This window comes from Phytophthora sojae (genome assembly GCF_000149755.1).
Source record: "Phytophthora sojae unplaced genomic scaffold PHYSOscaffold_4, whole genome shotgun sequence".
NCBI classification, from domain to species: Eukaryota; Oomycota; class Peronosporomycetes; order Peronosporales; family Peronosporaceae; genus Phytophthora; species Phytophthora sojae.
This window is the reverse complement of record NW_009258118.1, coordinates 4400804-4416746: the sequence shown is the minus strand read 5'-3', so window position 1 is coordinate 4416746 and position 15943 is coordinate 4400804. Positions and strand designations below refer to the sequence as shown.

Here is a 15943-nt window from a genome sequence, read left to right as displayed (position 1 = left end):
TTTCAATAAAAATCGTCATTTTGTATTTTTGTTGTTGTATTTTTGTCGTTGGGCACCCAGGAAAAGTTTTCTATTCGTGGATATTTCGTCAGCTCGACAGTGGTAAACGCCTTTTTCGTCGCAGACCATGGACAATTGTCGGCGATGTCTTCGATCTGCTGTGGCAACGTCGGGTGAGTGGCGATCGCATACAAAAGCTGCAGCCGTTCATGGAACAAACCAGCTTTGCCAAGGCCGTTTTTGTCTGCATCGCCCTACCAATACCGTGTGTGCTCATGCTAACTGCGCTGGAGGCTATCCCTTTGGCGTCAACAACTGACGATACGCTGGATAACTACGCGTTTTGGCTTCGGCATGTGTCCACTCTTATCAGGCATCCTATCGAACTTTCGGTCATTCCTACCCGAGCTGAACATTGGGCGTTCGCATCAGGGGTTCTGTGTCCCGTACCCGGGTATCTGGAGCACGTACCAGGGGTCCGGGCGACGGACTCGTGTCGTGGTGGACCGGTCGCTGCTGGGTATCGCGCTTAGCGTACTTTAAAGCGGCAACCAACTGCGCTTGGAGGATGCGTTGAAGGTCCACGTGCGAGGTACCTGGACGAGCGGCCGTGTCTGCGGTCAACGGAAGCCGAGAAGACCACCCAGGACGGGTGTTGCGCAGTGTGGACAATGGTGTGTATAGCGAAGTAGAGGGGTTGTCACGTCCGAGGATGGAGGACACGGCAAGAGACCCCCAGTGCTGTCCAGGAGGGGTGTCACCCTCACGAAGACCAAGCTACCCTGTCAGTTTCATAGTTAGCTAACACTCGTAAATCTACCCTGTTCAAGAACAAGCAAAACTTTCATTCAATCTACATCCCTACTCTTTCGACTACTTCTACTGCTTCGACGCCTCGCACTCCTTCTAACTCCTTTCAGCCGCGGCGTACTTTAACGACCCCGAATAGGGTGGGATACGACATCTGCCTGTATATAGGGATGCATTGATGGCATTAATGCATTGCACAAAAGCATTGATGGCATCGATGCAGTGCATTTATTACGGACAGAAATAGATTTTTGTTTGAAGCTAACTCTCGAACTTGTGTTCCTCACTACTGTCGTACGAATATGAATTGCTGTAGCTTGGGCTTGCATTGCTGTCGTCCAAACCCGCGCTGCTGTCGTCCCCCGTCGTGTCATCATCGTCATCATCGTCTTCACTCTCACTCTCTTCGTTGAGTTGGTAGAAGATGCTGGTCTTGGCATCCTTGTTGCATGCATTGCAGTAGATGAAGACAAGCGTCTCCACCCGCTTTGCATCCAGCCGATTCCGCCGCTTCGTATGAATAAAGTCATGGATGCTCCATGAACGCTCGCTCGATGCCGATGACGTTGGGATCGTGAAGATCATGACTGCTAACCGAGCGAGCAGTGGGTAGTAGTGCTTTGTCTGGTCCGGAGCTTTGGGCGGGTGGGGGGAGGCGACCTTGCTGCCGCAGCTTCAATTGGAGAATGAGGAAGCCTTCGAGGCGCGACTTCTTCATCATTCGCAGCAGAGCCGGGTGTGCCGCGCCGCTCACGCGTGCTGTCGTGCACCGTGTGAGGGGGCAATTACCCTGGCGGTGCGTCCATGGAACGACTTGCTTCTACGGCAGCTCCTTCAATCACCGCACGTCGCTGTTCTACCGAAGCAGGCGCCATCTAATAAGGAAAAAGGAGGCATGAAGCATCTCCATCGACAGCGCCATCAATCCACTTCGTCGGCACGCGCCATCAATCGTCGTGCAGCAGGAAGCCAAAATGCCGTCACCTGATCAGCAGCTATTTTTAGATCCCCCCAAATGCATGCATTTTTGGCTGAACCCATGCATTAATGCCATAAATGGCACAAATTGCATTAATGGCACAAATGCCACTTTTTCATTTGCCCATCCCTACCTGTATAGTGTCGCTTTTCATTGACTTTACGGTACCTTTCACGCTGCTCGTCAGTGATCCCGGGTGGCTGTTTGTTATCATACCGCCAACAATCGTGATCTACAAGTCCCGACTTCGATACTACCCCGAGCTCATGTGGTGGTTTATTCGCTGTTGGTTCATCATTGGATGGCTGGCGATACCTGTGGTGCTCTACCCGATCTACGTGAATGGATTCCATCGGCTTGGCTCAATTGGGCAGGTTTTCTACGTTGGGCTGCTCCTAATCATCAAAATGGCCGGCCGAAACGTGTTCAGCTGGCTCATTGGCGACCGCTACGATGTGAAGGCCGAAATTGTGATTTTCAACGTGGAGGTCTTCAACGCGCTCTACGTGCCCGTCGCGCTGCACAGCTCCGCGAAATTAACCACTACGCTTACGGTCATGGCGGTGGATGTCGTCCAGTCGGTGGTGGCTGTACGTGACATCGACAAGATGATGAGGGGAATCAACCGAGTATTTCCTTCCAACAGATCAAGGTGCTCTGAATCAATTTGCCAGTTGGTGTTTGACCAGGAAGGCGGAACAACAACACCACAGCAGCCTTGTATAGCACACAACAACGCCTCAAGTAACTTGAAGCTGTCTTCTGTGATTCCAAACATTCCTGCTGGGTCCTCACTGGCCTCAACCGACAAGCTGCCTACGTATAAGAGCGTGGCTCGGATTCATCCGACTTCAGGCTCCTTGGAGCAAGCTCGAATGGAAAGTGACGCCAAAATGAAACGAACTACTGGAAATGCTGCCCAAGTTTTGTCAAAAAAGGACAAGAAAAAAACTCGCTACAAAAGCAGCTCGAGTCCTCTTTACAGCAGAATTCGTTCTTCTTGACAAGTATGTTGAAGCCATTGTACCAGCGATTTACGGTGAGTTAAGATCTTTCTTTGGCAGTGCACGAGAGAGATGCGGGTACTGACGATATAAATCGCTAGCGGGCTTCGCGTCAAATCGACAGTATTACAGCCAATTCGGCTCGATCACCCCTAGCAACCTGAGCAACACTATTCTCAACGTTTTAACATACTGTCTGCTGAAGACTCTCTCCTTCTGGATCATGTGCCACCTTATCAGTCGAAGAGTAGGAATATCTGCTATCCACCTCGTAGCGTTTGGGCTGCTATACCAATGGGAGGCCGTCTATAGCAAAATTCTAACGTGGGTCGTCTACACAACTCAAACCTCGCTTCAACATTTGGGTACGTGTCATCTCCAGTCGACAAGAAACTACGTTCTAATTTTTTGTAAACGCCTACTAGGCCCCGATTTCACTTTCCAATTCAACTGGTTCGATCAAAATCCAACAGGATGAGCACAACACGTTGGGAAGCTATACAACCTCTTGTTTTGGAGCATCGACATCCACATCTGCGGAACGAGCAATGAAGACGAACGAAAAAACAGTCCGCACATGAAGTACATCAACAGCGTACATGGCCCGCTGACAAACGGCAAGCATGTGCTCCTTTTGTACTGATTTGACGCGCATTGACTGATTTTTTTCAATCGAGGATGCCTTCGTACAAGTTGTGCTGTGGTTGGGAATCCAGTACTTACAGTCGAAGAGGCGAGGGTGAGTAGTTTGGGGACAAAAACTTATAAGTTGCACGTGCTTATTGTAAAACAGCAGCTTATTCATCTACTATTACAGCCTGGACATTTACGCAAGCAGAGCACGTTCGTGGGCGGCTTCGTAGTCGACAAGCGGGCCCTCCACGGCAACACCAGGCTGGGTGTTCTCAGCGCTGATCTTGAGGTGGTTCCAGTTCACCGTGCTCTTGAGTCCGGGAATCTGGTACAGGTCGCGCAAGTACTGTACCACAACAACAACAACAACAAAACGTTAGTATTCAATGCCGAACAAGTACATGTACCATTCTCCAACATCCCCAACAACTTACCCCCACGACGTTCAGAAAGTCTGCGAGTTGCTTCTCATTCGCCTTCTTCTGGAACACGTCGAGGCGGATCAGCGTGTGGAACAGGCGCACATCGGCCTCCGTCACGCTGCTGCCAACCAGGTAGCGCTTCGTGGCCAGCAGCTCGTTCAACTTGGCAAGCCCCTCAAAGACCTTAGCCTCAGACGCTGCAGCGTCCTCGGGAGTGCGAGCGAAGAGCTTCTTGAAGAAACCCATTGTAATCTCCGTCACGACGCCATCGTTAGCAGCATCGATCTCAGTGCGCAGCTCCTCCGGGTACAAGTTGAAATTCGACGGCACCAGGTCCCGGAAACCAGAGTCAAGCGTGCGGAGAATGCCCGCAGATTCCTCCGACACGATGGTCTGCGTCTTCTTGTCCCACAGAATCGGCACCGAGAACGTGCGCGACGTGGGGTCCACCTTCTCGTACAGGTCGCGAGCGAACTTGGCACCGTTCACTGTGTCGGGGATGCAGTCGGCGGTGGAGAACTCCTTGCCGTTCTTGCCGGTTACCGTGGGGGTCTTCGCTGGGTCGATGAATGCCCAACCGGAGTGCGAATCATTTTCGTCGTCTGGTTTGGTCTTCTGGGGCACAGGGTGCGCCACCGACAGGCCGATGACGTCCTCGAGCCCCAGCAAGTTACGAGCCGCCAGCGAACGACTAGCAAAGGGGCACGAGTACGCCACGTAGAGGTGGTAGCGGCCCTTCTCGGCCGGGAACTTGGCGTCGGCGTTGGGCTCGATCTTCAAGTCGTAGGGAGCAGGCTTGGATGCGGCCATGGTGGAGAGAAGGCGGTGGTGGTTGAGTCTGTTGCACTTGGAGGCAAATTGGAGAATGAGCTTCGAGGGCTGTAGCGTCTTGGCAAGTCTCAAGCGGTAAGAGGGGGCAAGATCGATCGGGCGTCATCGGACCCCTTGTCTTGGCGTCTGCAATCACCGAACGCGTTAAAGCGATCATCCGGTAGGATTGTTAGCATGAGGGCACTCATGAGAGCACGGCTGTACATGTAATATGAGTTACGCGCAGCAACACACTATGAAACAAACGGAAAACTATGAGCCGGAAAGACCAAATTTACTGCGTTGGAGGTAAGATACTCAACTGCTGATGCGGTGTCAGCCAAAGGACAAGTAGTTTTGGTGCTGGGACCAGTTACCGAGCGCATTACAAGGGCTGGAAGGGCCCGAAAATGAACGGTAGCTCCCGGACAGCGTTGGTGCAGGAACGCCTCGCATGGGTGCTTTGTACTTGCACGCACTTAACTTGAAGTTAAACAATTGACCATCACTCCTCGGGACGAACACATTTCCAGCGTTATGATTGGTTGAAATCAAGGCAACCCTACGCAATCCTGCCTACGCAATCAAACGTACCCACACACTTGTCAAACATGCTCACGCGTGTCATTCAGCAACTGTCGCCCAAGAGCTCACGTCGCTTCCCCCACCGCCTCCTCTCCACCATGGCCACCACCAAGCCCACCCCGTACGACTTCCAGATCGAGCCCAACGCCGACGCCAAGTTCCCCGCTGAGAAGGGCCGCTACCACCTCTACGTCACCTACTCGTGCCCGTTCGCCTGCCGCGCTCTGGCGGCTCGCAACCTGCTGGGGCTGGAGGACGCCATCGGCCTGTCCGTGGCGCACCCCGTCTTCCAGAAGACCAAGCCGAACGACCCCAACGACGAGCACAAGGGCTGGACCTTCGTGGACCCCGAGAAGTCCTCCACCTTCACGGGCGTCAACGGCCAGGCGTACCCCACGGACGACTGCATCCCCGACACGGTGAACGGCGTCCAGTTCGTGCGCGACCTGTACGAGAAGGTGGATCCTGCGCCGCGCACGTTCTCGGTGCCGGTGCTGTGGGACTCGAAGACGCAGACCATCGTGTCGGAGGAGTCCGCGGGCATTCTCCGCACGCTTGACTCGGGCTTTCGTGAGCTGGTGCCGACCAACGTTCACTTGTACCCGGAGGAGCTGCATGCTGAGATCGACGCTGCTAACGACGGGATTGTGTCGGAAGTCTCCATGGGCTTCTTTAAGAAGATGTTCGCCCGCTCGCCCGAGGACGCGGCGCAGGCGGAGGCCAAGGCCTACGAGGCGCTGGACATGCTGGACACCATCCTGGCCAAGCAGCGCTACCTGGTGGGCAAGGGCGTGACCGAGGCGGACGTGCGTCTCTTCCACACGCTCATCCGACTGGACGTGTACCAGCAGAAGAGCGACAAGCACCTGACCGAGTACCCGAACGTCGTTGCGGTGAGTTCTTGCATGAAAGATTATTTTTTGCTGATGCGGACGTTGTAGCTGATGTGCTTTATTGTGTTGTTGTTTGTTTGTTGCAGTACCTGCGCGACTTGTACCAGACGCCGGGCCTCAAGAGCACGGTGAACTGGAACCACCTCAAGATCGGCATGGTGAACAAGGCCCCTCACGTTGCCGCAGAGGGTCCGTTCGTCGACTACGACGCCGCCCACGAGCGTGCTCAGCTCGCGTGAGTGTTGAGTCTGAAGTCCAGCGTTGCGGCAAGTCAAATAACCTTATGAAGTGAAACCGTGAAAAATTGCATTATCCTATCGCCTGGAAAATGTGCATTTGTCGCCGCGTGACTCCAGTGAAGTCATGCCGTTGTCACTCGGTGCAGCCAGACGAATTTAAACGTGAAATCGAGACCTGCAACAACCACGAAAGATCGAATAGAAAGAGAGAGAGAGAGAGAGAGAGAGAGAGAGAGAGAGAGAGAGAGAGAGAGAGAGAGAGAGAGAAGCCACCACGAGCGAAGGTAGTTAAGCTTACCTGAGTGTCTGATCGACGTGATCGTCGTGCACACAACCCACATCAGAATCTTGCTGAAGACTGCTTCAAACGGGTCCACGAGGACGAAGGCAACGAGGTGGATCGAGGATATTACCAGTCGGCGGCTAAGCAGACGGCTCATGACGCAGAACGAGAGGGTCTTGAGCAGGCAGAAGGCCATGACGTTGAGAATGGTGTTGTTGAGGTTGCTGGAGGTGATCGCATCGAACTGACTGTAGTACTGGTGCTCTGCGCAATTGCCACGAACGCTGCTGTAATGTCTAAATAGCATACAAGTCAGTCGATACTGCAGTGGAGTATCCTACCGCCGGTATCATTGCTTCAACGTACTTGACGAGGAGCACGAATTCCTTCTTAGATATTTTGATGAAAACTTGGCTCGCCGTTTTTGATGCAATCCGAGCTCACCTTGAGTACCTGCAAAATGTTTCTAGCTCCCCAAGGCATTTTCTTTCTACCCTACTAACCGGTTTATCCGTAGCACCTCTTGTGTCGCTCAATACAAAACTTTGGCGATTTTTATCGATTTGCTCAACTTACGACTGATTTTCAACACGATGCGTTTCTCGAATTGAACCAAGAAATAAACTTAGGACTCTCCAGTCCTTCTTCTTTATATTCGTCCAATTCTGTGGCGCTCAAACTTTATTTTCAAAGTCGAGCCTACCCGTACGCGCGGGAGACTCACTCTCCTACCCCTGGAGACAAAAGGTTAAGTTTACTATCGACGGATAGATGCTGTTATCTGTATGACTGGCGCAGTGGATACTCGTGCGGGCTCGTACTTAAGTACGCTTTTTCAAGAAAACAGACACGTTTAATACGAGGTGTTGAAATGTGCATGCGGGCTTATGATTTTCTTATGTACAAGACTCCGAGCCCAGCCTGGAACCACCTCGAGATCGGTATGGCAAACAAGACCCCTCACGTTGCTGTGGACGGGCGTGCTCAGCTCGCTTAAGCGTATAGTGGAGTGATAGGCCTGAAGTCTAGCATTGCGGCACAATAGTAGCCTTATGTAGTGAAATCTTGAACACGTGAGCAATTTGAGTTGCATTATGCATTATCCTATCGCCCGGATACTCGAGTTTCTCATTCCGTTGCCTTTTGGTGCAGCCACGCAAATTTAAATGTGAAATCGGGACCTAAAACATTTTGAGTCGATCAATTAGACATCACCACGGACGATATAGTCTCAACTCGTAGTCGAGCTTACCTGAGTGTCTGATCGACGTGATCGTCGTATAATCGCTCCACAGCAAAAATTTGCTAAAGACTGCTTCAAACTGGTCCACGAGGGTGAACGCCACAAGCCGAATCGAGGATAATTCCAGTCGGCGGCTAAGCAAATAACACATGATGCAGAACGAGAGGGTCTTGAGCAGACAATAGACGGTAACGTTGAGAATGGTGTTGTTGAGGTTGCCGGAGGTGACCGCATCGAATTGACTGTAGTACTGCCGATTGGCCGTACTGTACGCGATTGCCGCAAAAGCCGCTACATATATGTACTTTTTGACCAGCAAAACAAGTCAGTCACTGGATGCCTGCCAAAAGTATAGTAAACGGTCGACATATCTGCAGCAGATATGCCCGGCTTAAAAAAGATATATGTCGGCATATCGCCTGAAAGCTTCACCAAAAGTGTCTTATTGCTTCTGTCTACGTCCGGTTCCTACTGCCCTGAATCAGGTGGCTACACTATAGCATATGCAGTCACTTCGATGTGAACCTGTCAATTTGCCCCGGACACTGAAGCGGCAGCACTGCTGCCGCACTTCTTCTAGATTCCGTCACTTTCGGATTCGCGCGCGTCGAGCGCAAGCAAGCTCAGCGACGATAGCGAGCGCGGACACGGACGCCCTCCTCGTCGTGACGGACGCCTTCCTCAAGCAGGGGCGGGAGCTGGTCGAGGCGCGGCGCGAGGTGTACCGCTTGCTGCTGGAAGAGGCGTGGCGGACAGCCATGCGAAGTCGCCACTACCTGACGGCACAGTGCCTCGAGGCACCATGCAACTCGGCCTGGATGCTCCTCTACCGATTTGGGAGCGATATCAACTTTATAAACGCGACGAGTCTCACCAGGTACATTTATTGATCGAATTAAATGATACAAAGCTGTATGTAGCTAACGTGTGACTGTGTGCTGCAGATCTGCTTTCGAGCACTTGCTGCGAAGGTTTTCGCGCTTCTACTTCATCCCCAAGGCCAAGTTGCGCGGCCGCCCGCCCAAGCTACGGTACCACCATCAAGTCCTGGGACTGGTGCTCTCGTTCTACGTCAGATCGATGGAGCACAGCTCGCTGTCCATGCTCTTTTGCTTGCCCCCGAGCACGCTCTCGCGAATCCTGTGTCGTGCAGAGGAGGAGCTGTCCAAGGCGCTCCATGGGTATGCTCCGGCGCGCATTTCGTGGCCATCACCAACGCGCCAAGCCGAGCTGGCAAAGCTCGTCGAGGCACGCGAGCCCCTGCTCAAGTACACTTTTGGTTTCATCGATGGCAAGAACTTCAAAGTATGTATGCAGTTGTATTCATTCGATCCTATCCGTCCTAACCCATTTTGTTGGCTATATGCTGCAGGTGCAACAACCTTCCAACGCAGATCTTCAAAATGCTATGTACAATGGATGGCTACATTCTGTTTTCGTTACAGGAACTATCTGCTTTGCGGCCGACGGCTGCATTATCTGGAGTCGCCACAACTGTCCGGGTTCATGGAATGACTCGGACACGTCGCTCGGCTTTAGGTTGAAGCTACTCGATCCAGCCTTTTGCCCGGATTCGAGGATGAACGTCGTCTCCGACTCCGCTTTCCCCTGTTCGATGGCGGGGCGCATTCTCACACCCCTCAAGGACGGAGACCTCGAGCGGATCCTGCCGTCGCTGAGGGCATCGGCGCGCACCCTTCACAATGCCATCACCTCTGTCCGCCAGGCGGCCGAGTGGGGCATGGGAAGCGTGCAGAAGGTCTACTCGAGACTCAACCTGCCACTGCCGTACGACCCCAAGCTCCGAGGACTTCGCCTGGACAACTTGTTTCGCATGGCCAACTACAGGGTCCGAACGGTGGGGATCTCGCAGATCCGAACCACGTTTGCTGGCGAGATGGAGGTGCCGACTCAGGTTGCCTAAGTAGTGAGCGATTCATAGCAAGTAGCGTGGCAACAATATATTTTGCGTGGCGTAGAATTTCTCGAAGTCCTTGCAAGTACATTAATCGACCAGGTCCCAAACGCCGCTCCCAATGAGGAGAGCCAATCATAAGTGAGATTCCAAATGACTTCAACAAAGTATGGACTGGTTTATCGGCTCCAATGCCAAGAAAAAACCTTAAGGTTTTATTTTTGGCCGGCTGCGCAGCCTTCTCCGCCTTCACACTTTCCGCCCCGCATCTCCAACACGACAGCGCGCTCCGAGCGTGCCGCACGCCTCCCCCGCCGACCACCCCAGACCCGAGTGCCCCCAGGCGCGCCCCAGGCGCCCCACGCAAGGACCCGTCGAAAGCAGCTACAAAACCCGGCAGGGCGGGTGTTATGCTGCCGGTTTTGGTAGCTGTCGGCCAAGCACGAGGTCGTGCGCGCTCGCTGACGGTATGTGAGCGTTTTTCTATTGTGTATGACTTTGTATCGGGACTGACGGGAATCCATGCGCTGTGCTTAAGTTGTGGGATGGCAATGACGTGTGCATTTGCGCCTTGAATTCGATTATCCATGTTGTATGAATAGGAATGTATTAAGAGTTAATACAAGCTGCGTGATCCTACGACTCCAAGTCTTTTTGCTTCCATTGGTGACTAGCTGGTGTGCAGCGGCCGACGATGCCACCGTTCGCTTTGCGGGTGATAAATGCTGAGCAGAGCGCGTCGTATGCAGAGCGGTGGTCAGCGCGCAGCTTTCTCCAGCGCTTCCGTAGCGACCCCGCGGTTTTGGATCGGCCTTTACCGTCGATACTCCCAAGCGCAGCGTTGACCTTCTTGTCCAAGTCTTCCGCTAGCGTCCAGACACGCTGCTTCCACAGCCGATACGCGACGCCGTCCCGGTCCAGTGGCGCCGTTGGTACGTCTACCTCTCGCCCTGCTGCTATGATCATGATGTTGACGCCTGCCTTGAGGTCAGCGCGAACAAACTGTTGTTTCTTTTGGGTTGCCGTGTGCCACAGCTCCTGTGTGTACCAGTTGTAGAAGCAGCCAGCAAGAGAGTGCGCTTCAACGACGGTGTCAGTGCTCGCCTGCGGGGCCTGGCCAGCACAGCGACAAGGAGCAGGACCGTCAGCGCTGGTGGCCTTGCTCTCGTGGGCCGCGACGAGCTTCTGAAGTGTGCGCTGCATTGCTGCGATGGACGATAGCATCTGGGTGACGGCTGCGGCAAGTATGGTGGTGTTTCCATTGCTGCGTTCACCCAGCTGTCCGAAGTTCTCCGTTTGCCAAGCCGTGCGAAGCTGCTGACCCCAACCAATGCACGTGTCCAGCGAGAGCCGAGCTCCCAGCGCTACGTTGGTTGCGTCCAGAGCTTCGTGGAAGCGGTACAGGTAATGCGATGTGAAGCCTGTGGCAGCCTGCTCCTGCTGGACTGCCGTCGCGACGTCGTCAAGATGGATGAGCAGGGACGCGAGCGCCGCATCCAGGACTAAGGCGTCAACGTTGAGCGTGGTGTCCGTGAAGCCGCTGACGTTCTTGAAGAGCTGGCCGCGCAGGGTTAGCAGCTGGGCGTACTCGAGCGCAGGAAGAAGCTCGCTCAAGGTGGCAATCGTGGGCGTGACGCATGGCAGGTGCGGGTCTCGGTATCCAGCGAGGACTTTGCCGACACTCTGGTCCTCGCGTGTCGTGGTACCCACGTACGCGAACGCCTTCGTGAGCGAGTCTAGCAGCCAAGCTCCCCGGGTCGAGATCCACTGGATCGCAAGCTGCGGTGAGGCGTTTGCATACGCTGCGGAGCCGCGGCGCAAGGAGTGGCTGCTCAGCCCTGCGGTGAGCGTCGGGGGCAGCGGGGCAGAGGCCTGGGCTTGGCGCTCGCAGACCATGGTGATGACGTCGTTAATATACTTGGACACGTTGGGCCTTCCTCTCACGCGCTTTGTTGGTGGCTCGTTCCTTGGTTCAGCTTTCTCTTCAAGGTTCTCCCAGTAGAGTATAGCTTCGTCTTGGCTGTAGGTCTTCTCCCCTGGCAAATCCGATGCCGCCGCGTGCGGCACTAGCGGGAACACATAGCTGGAAGGCTCCGACGCTCCGACGAACAGCATTCCGAGGCCGTGCAGCATACACTGCTCCCAGTGAGTCGCGGCCTTGTAAATTGAGATGCCTTGAACCACCGAAGTCTTGATTCGAGCTAGATGCAGAAAGAGCTCCCCCGATGCCGCCATAGATAGCTGGCTCTTCCTAGCAAAACAGGTATCGATCGCTCGACCAAACGTGTGCCACATTAACGTTAGTACAGCAGCGTCATGTAAGCTCTTATAACCTGAGCCAACCCCCTTAATCGCAGTTTCCTGCACCAGAACACGCAAGTCGCCGAGCGTGCAGCCTGGAGCTTCACCAGTCTGCACGCCAGCTAGCAAATTTCGCTCCTCAATAGTTGAACCCATTTTGTCGCGTATTTTCGCAATTCGCTTGCTGTCTGACAAGTACAGAGGGTACCGCTCTCGGAGCAGGTTCACAACTTGGGACATATAGCCCACAGCAGTAGCCTTAGCAAGACGGCCTCCTCGAGCACTTGGCTTAGTTTGCAAGAAAATGGAGAAGGCGGTTAGCAAAGAGTAAAAGTTTTGACTTGGTAGAGCATCAGGAATAGACAGCGACTTCGCAATACTAGCAATTGACTCCTCATTCATGTTAGCAAGAGCTAAGAATTCGCTGAAGCACTTCATCGCCGCTGCCTCCTGCCCTGCTGTCCCTTGCGGGATGTCAAGCCCTCTCGGCGCTCGCTGCATCTTTTCAAATGGGAGAGGAGAGAAAGCAGACGAGTCACAGCCACCAACGATACAATCATGATTTGTATTGGGAATTTGCGGTCAAATATGAGTAATGCAACAATTACACTAAACTTTTGTATTGGATATTATTCTAGCAAGACTGTAAATTCCCAAAATAATTGGGAAAATGTTGGGATACACACGAATCGATCGTGATTGGCTAAATTCATTGAAGAACTTGTCCTGATTGGATAGATGCAATGACAGAGAAGCGCAAGGAATGCCAAGTTGGGAGAAAGCTTCCTTATCCGACACTAATGCTGAACAGATGATGTCAAGTTGTTGTAGGACTTGCTGATGATAACGTGGAAGATGGTGCTTATCGCAAGTTAGAGATCGATGCAGTTTAGCAGCGAGCACGACTTGAATGAAGATGGAGATGCTGTACATGACAAATTGTTGATTCAACGGCTTTGAGATAAATGCAACGCTACTACAATATGAATGCGCCATGCTGCGAGGTGCAGGGCCAACAACTCCTTCCTTCGTCTCCATCTTTGCTTACGCGCTCTTCTTAATGGCATTGATCAGCATGATCAGCTCCTGCGTGCGAGTGCGCGCATCCTCACGGTCGCGACGAGCTCGGTCCTCTCTTTCGAGTTTTTCTTGACGACGGCGTTCCTGGGCTTCGGCCTTGTCGGCAAGGTAGCGAGCCTCTTGAGTAGCGACTTCGGCGCGGCGACGCTTGTCCTCTTCAGCGCGGCGTTCTTCGGCCTTGCGTTCGTTCTCCTCACGGAGAAGGAGAATCGCCTCGAGCAGGCTTCGCCCGTGTTGTTCGCAGCGGCTTCGAGGCTGGCAAGCTTTGGCTTGAGGGCAGTGGACGTCCTCAAGGCGCGAATCCGCTTCGCTTTTGCAAAGCTTGCCTCCATGGTCTCCTTGTCTTCTTCGAGCGCGCGCTTGGCACCGACGGTGTCACGGAACGCTGTCAGGTCCTGCCCGCCCAAGCGGTTCGAAACGTTCACGAGCTTTGGGTACTTCTCTGCTTCTTGACTGCGAGCAGCAGCGAGCGGTGTCTGCTGCGGAGCCGCCGGTGGGCTCGCATTGGCAGCAACGGAGCTGACAGCCGTTCGACGTGGTTTCGGCGGCCCGCTTGCCTCACGGCGCGTGGTAGACGTTGCCGGAGGAGGCGCCGGTCGTGGAGTACGCGCACCGTCACCGGACCCACCACTCGTGAGTGGCGCCGCAAGCAGCTCTTGAAACTCGCCCAGACTAGGCGATTCGGACTCGGCGAAGTCGAGCCCGACGGACTCGTCGGTGCACGTCGACCCTTCAGTGCTGGGCCGGCCGGCCGTCTGCACGCCTTCCCCATCGGCGTCGTCGTCGCCGTAGAGGCTCTCGTCGGGGTCCGCTTCGAAGCAGAAGTCGGGCTCGATGGGGCGATCTTCGTCGGCCTCGTCATCCATCTCGATGATGTTGGCCTTTTCGTCGATCGCCAGCTTCACCTCCTTGGCCTTTTTGACGTGCGGCGGCATGTTGGGCGTGCCAGTCGGCTTCCTGGTGCTGTAGAGCACTTTGAATTTGCGGCGGAGGCTTTCAAAGACTCGCTCAGGGGCACCGCGAGGTCTGTTGGCGTTGTACGACGCCGCTAGACGCTCCTACTCGTCTCGTCCGAGCGGAAGCTCGTTCTCGATCAGCAGCAAGAGGTGGTTGACGTCCGCCGTGGTGTAGTTGGGGTTTCCGGTTTGTCGGACCATCTACATGCACAACAAGTTGAACAACCCCATCAGCAAGCTTGACATCAACGAATCTCGCGTGGGGCAGCGTACCAGGGCTGGAAGCGCGCGGAATTGAAGCTTGGGGCGGGGCGGGTATGCGTCTTGGAGGAGGGTGCTCGTTGCTTGGCAAAAGCAAAAGTGAGAGAAACGAGTGCGCCGAGAAGCGGCGGCAACTCGACCAGTACATGCCGCCGACCGCCACCAATTTGAAAAGGATGCTGCTCTTAGCAGCTTCAACCTGGAGCGCGCGAAAGCTTCGCGCCCAAAGTGCCAAACGCAGCAGCAGGAAGCCGGCTCGAGATCTTTCGAACGAAGCCGTCTTCGCGCCAAATCATACTCACAGTGGTCGGAGCATCCACGTAGTCTAGCAGCACTTCGTCCCCACAATACACTCGATTTTCAAACACCTTCCTGCATTCAGTCGTCCATTCACTCATACATGCATGTTGCTTCACTCGATGCTCCGCGCTCCTTAGCAACCTTGCTACGCTGCTGTCATCTCACGGGTCTTCTTCGTCTTGGGTGTTGCGGTGGCGACAGCCGTCTCGCTCGCAACGGCAGACGAACCAGAGGTCGTCACCGAAGTCGATGGTCACCTCCTCGCCACGGTAGATGCGCCGCGTCGTCGCCGCGACCACCGTCGTTCGATGCCCGTTCGACACCTCCCTGAACTCCGCTGCAGGCTCGCACGAGTGATTCAGGAAGCGCATCAGCCCTCCCATCCCTTCATCATTAATCGCAGCGTAGATCGGGTACGTCGGCTTCTCGGGCCGCTGTTTCATCAGGAGACGGTAGCCGTTGTTGCGTGGGCGGTTGGCTCGAGATACGCTGACGTGCTCGATCTCGCCTAGGTACTGGCCGAGCACCTCACCGGCGCTGATGTCCTCGGCAGCGACAACCCCGAGCTGCTGGGTGCGGAAGTTGCGGCCGAGGAAGATCTTGCTTGACTCCTCCAAGCCGTTGCCGCACTTGCCCCCGTACGGGCATTGCAGTACACGTTGACGAGGGCGTTGCGGCAGCTGTCGGTCCGGCAGGGATTCCAGCAACCGCAAAAGCCGAATGGCTGGACCGCTGGGAAGACGGTGGCCAACGGGTTGTATTGCACGCGCAAGTGAGCAATGGCGTACGGCCACCGTGCCGGCGCGAACACGTCCCCCGGCCGTGACGCCTGCAGTTGAGCACGGGGCGCAGCCGCCGGTACTGTCCGTGTCGCTCGTCGAATGTCGTCCGTGCGCTTGGTCTCCGAGCGCTGGCTGCGTGACGCATGGCTGGGAACCGTGCGCTGGGTCTCCAAGCGCTGACTGCGCGGCACATGACGGGGCTCTGTGCGCTGGCTGCGCGGCGCATGGCGGGGCCCCAAGCGCTGGCGTGAGTACGGGGCGACAGCGGCTTGGCGTGCTTGACGCCCTTGGCGAGGGTGAAGCGCCGTGCTTGTCGTAGCGCGCGGCAGCGATCTTGGAGGCGTTTCCAGGAGCACGGGCGAGGACGTCGTCGGGCTTGTGCGCGCCCCCGAAGTTGGCAGCGGGGCCGTCGGGGTCTCTGGCGTTGCCGGCGGGTTCGTCACGCGC

General features: G+C 54.9%; 11 protein-coding genes across 11 annotated transcripts; 5 read left to right on the top strand and 6 right to left on the bottom strand.

The window, feature by feature from the left end:
• Window positions 1–170: 170 nt before the first annotated feature.
• On the top strand, window positions 171–2412 carry PHYSODRAFT_376203 (hypothetical protein; the record flags this gene model as incomplete). Its single annotated transcript, XM_009528738.1, has 2 exons — window positions 171–441; window positions 1931–2412. Coding segments are annotated over 2 exons (753 nt in total), but the record flags the coding sequence as incomplete, so codon positions are not given.
• Window positions 2413–2743: 331 nt separating this feature from the next.
• Window positions 2744–3247, top strand: PHYSODRAFT_376050 (hypothetical protein; the record flags this gene model as incomplete). The annotated part of the gene is made up of 3 exons (XM_009528737.1): window positions 2744–2852; window positions 2895–3164; window positions 3219–3247. Coding segments are annotated over 3 exons (408 nt in total), but the record flags the coding sequence as incomplete, so codon positions are not given.
• A 372-nt stretch (window positions 3248–3619) lies between these two features.
• On the bottom strand, window positions 3620–4658 carry PHYSODRAFT_255732 (hypothetical protein; the record flags this gene model as incomplete). Its single annotated transcript, XM_009528736.1, has 2 exons — window positions 3620–3772; window positions 3861–4658. The coding sequence occupies 2 exons, from the start codon at window positions 4656–4658 to the stop codon at window positions 3620–3622; spliced, it is 951 nt and encodes a 316-aa protein (XP_009527031.1).
• A 636-nt stretch (window positions 4659–5294) lies between these two features.
• PHYSODRAFT_354638 (hypothetical protein) lies at window positions 5295–6607 on the top strand. The gene is made up of 2 exons (XM_009528735.1): window positions 5295–6136; window positions 6223–6607. The coding sequence occupies exons 1-2, from the start codon at window positions 5342–5344 to the stop codon at window positions 6373–6375; spliced, it is 948 nt and encodes a 315-aa protein (XP_009527030.1). The 5' UTR covers window positions 5295–5341; the 3' UTR covers window positions 6376–6607.
• A 1179-nt stretch (window positions 6608–7786) lies between these two features.
• Window positions 7787–8202, bottom strand: PHYSODRAFT_501775 (hypothetical protein; the record flags this gene model as incomplete). Its single annotated transcript, XM_009528734.1, has 2 exons — window positions 7787–7839; window positions 7911–8202. Coding segments are annotated over 2 exons (345 nt in total), but the record flags the coding sequence as incomplete, so codon positions are not given.
• Window positions 8203–8502: 300 nt separating this feature from the next.
• Window positions 8503–9595, top strand: PHYSODRAFT_286010 (hypothetical protein; the record flags this gene model as incomplete). The annotated part of the gene is made up of 3 exons (XM_009528733.1): window positions 8503–8778; window positions 8846–9206; window positions 9274–9595. Coding segments are annotated over 3 exons (773 nt in total), but the record flags the coding sequence as incomplete, so codon positions are not given.
• Window positions 9596–9642: 47 nt separating this feature from the next.
• On the top strand, window positions 9643–9825 carry PHYSODRAFT_498891 (hypothetical protein; the record flags this gene model as incomplete). Its single annotated transcript, XM_009528732.1, has 1 exon — window positions 9643–9825. The coding sequence occupies one exon, from the start codon at window positions 9643–9645 to the stop codon at window positions 9823–9825; it is 183 nt and encodes a 60-aa protein (XP_009527027.1).
• Window positions 9826–10452: 627 nt separating this feature from the next.
• On the bottom strand, window positions 10453–11040 carry PHYSODRAFT_502756 (hypothetical protein; the record flags this gene model as incomplete). The annotated part of the gene is made up of 2 exons (XM_009528731.1): window positions 10453–10920; window positions 10996–11040. 2 exons carry the CDS (start codon window positions 11038–11040, stop codon window positions 10453–10455), a joined length of 513 nt encoding a protein of 170 aa, XP_009527026.1.
• Window positions 11041–11526: 486 nt separating this feature from the next.
• Window positions 11527–12519, bottom strand: PHYSODRAFT_411867 (hypothetical protein; the record flags this gene model as incomplete). The annotated part of the gene is made up of 3 exons (XM_009528730.1): window positions 11527–11688; window positions 11761–12141; window positions 12235–12519. Coding segments are annotated over 3 exons (828 nt in total), but the record flags the coding sequence as incomplete, so codon positions are not given.
• Window positions 12520–14039: 1520 nt separating this feature from the next.
• On the bottom strand, window positions 14040–14354 carry PHYSODRAFT_366751 (hypothetical protein; the record flags this gene model as incomplete). Its single annotated transcript, XM_009528729.1, has 2 exons — window positions 14040–14154; window positions 14260–14354. Coding segments are annotated over 2 exons (210 nt in total), but the record flags the coding sequence as incomplete, so codon positions are not given.
• A 521-nt stretch (window positions 14355–14875) lies between these two features.
• On the bottom strand, window positions 14876–15361 carry PHYSODRAFT_502417 (hypothetical protein; the record flags this gene model as incomplete). Its single annotated transcript, XM_009528728.1, has 1 exon — window positions 14876–15361. A coding segment is annotated over one exon (486 nt), but the record flags the coding sequence as incomplete, so codon positions are not given.
• Window positions 15362–15943: the final 582 nt, after the last annotated feature.

What these genes read in the sequence shown, in the direction of transcription:
- PHYSODRAFT_354638 (XM_009528735.1), top strand. Translation starts at nt 5,342, where the DNA reads ATGGCCACCACCAAGCCCACCCCGTACGACTTCCAGATCGAGCCCAAC. An exon ending in AGTACCCGAACGTCGTTGCG is followed by an intron (nt 6,137 to 6,222) that starts GTGAGTTCTTGC and finishes TGTTTGTTGCAG; the next exon opens with TACCTGCGCGACTTGTACCA.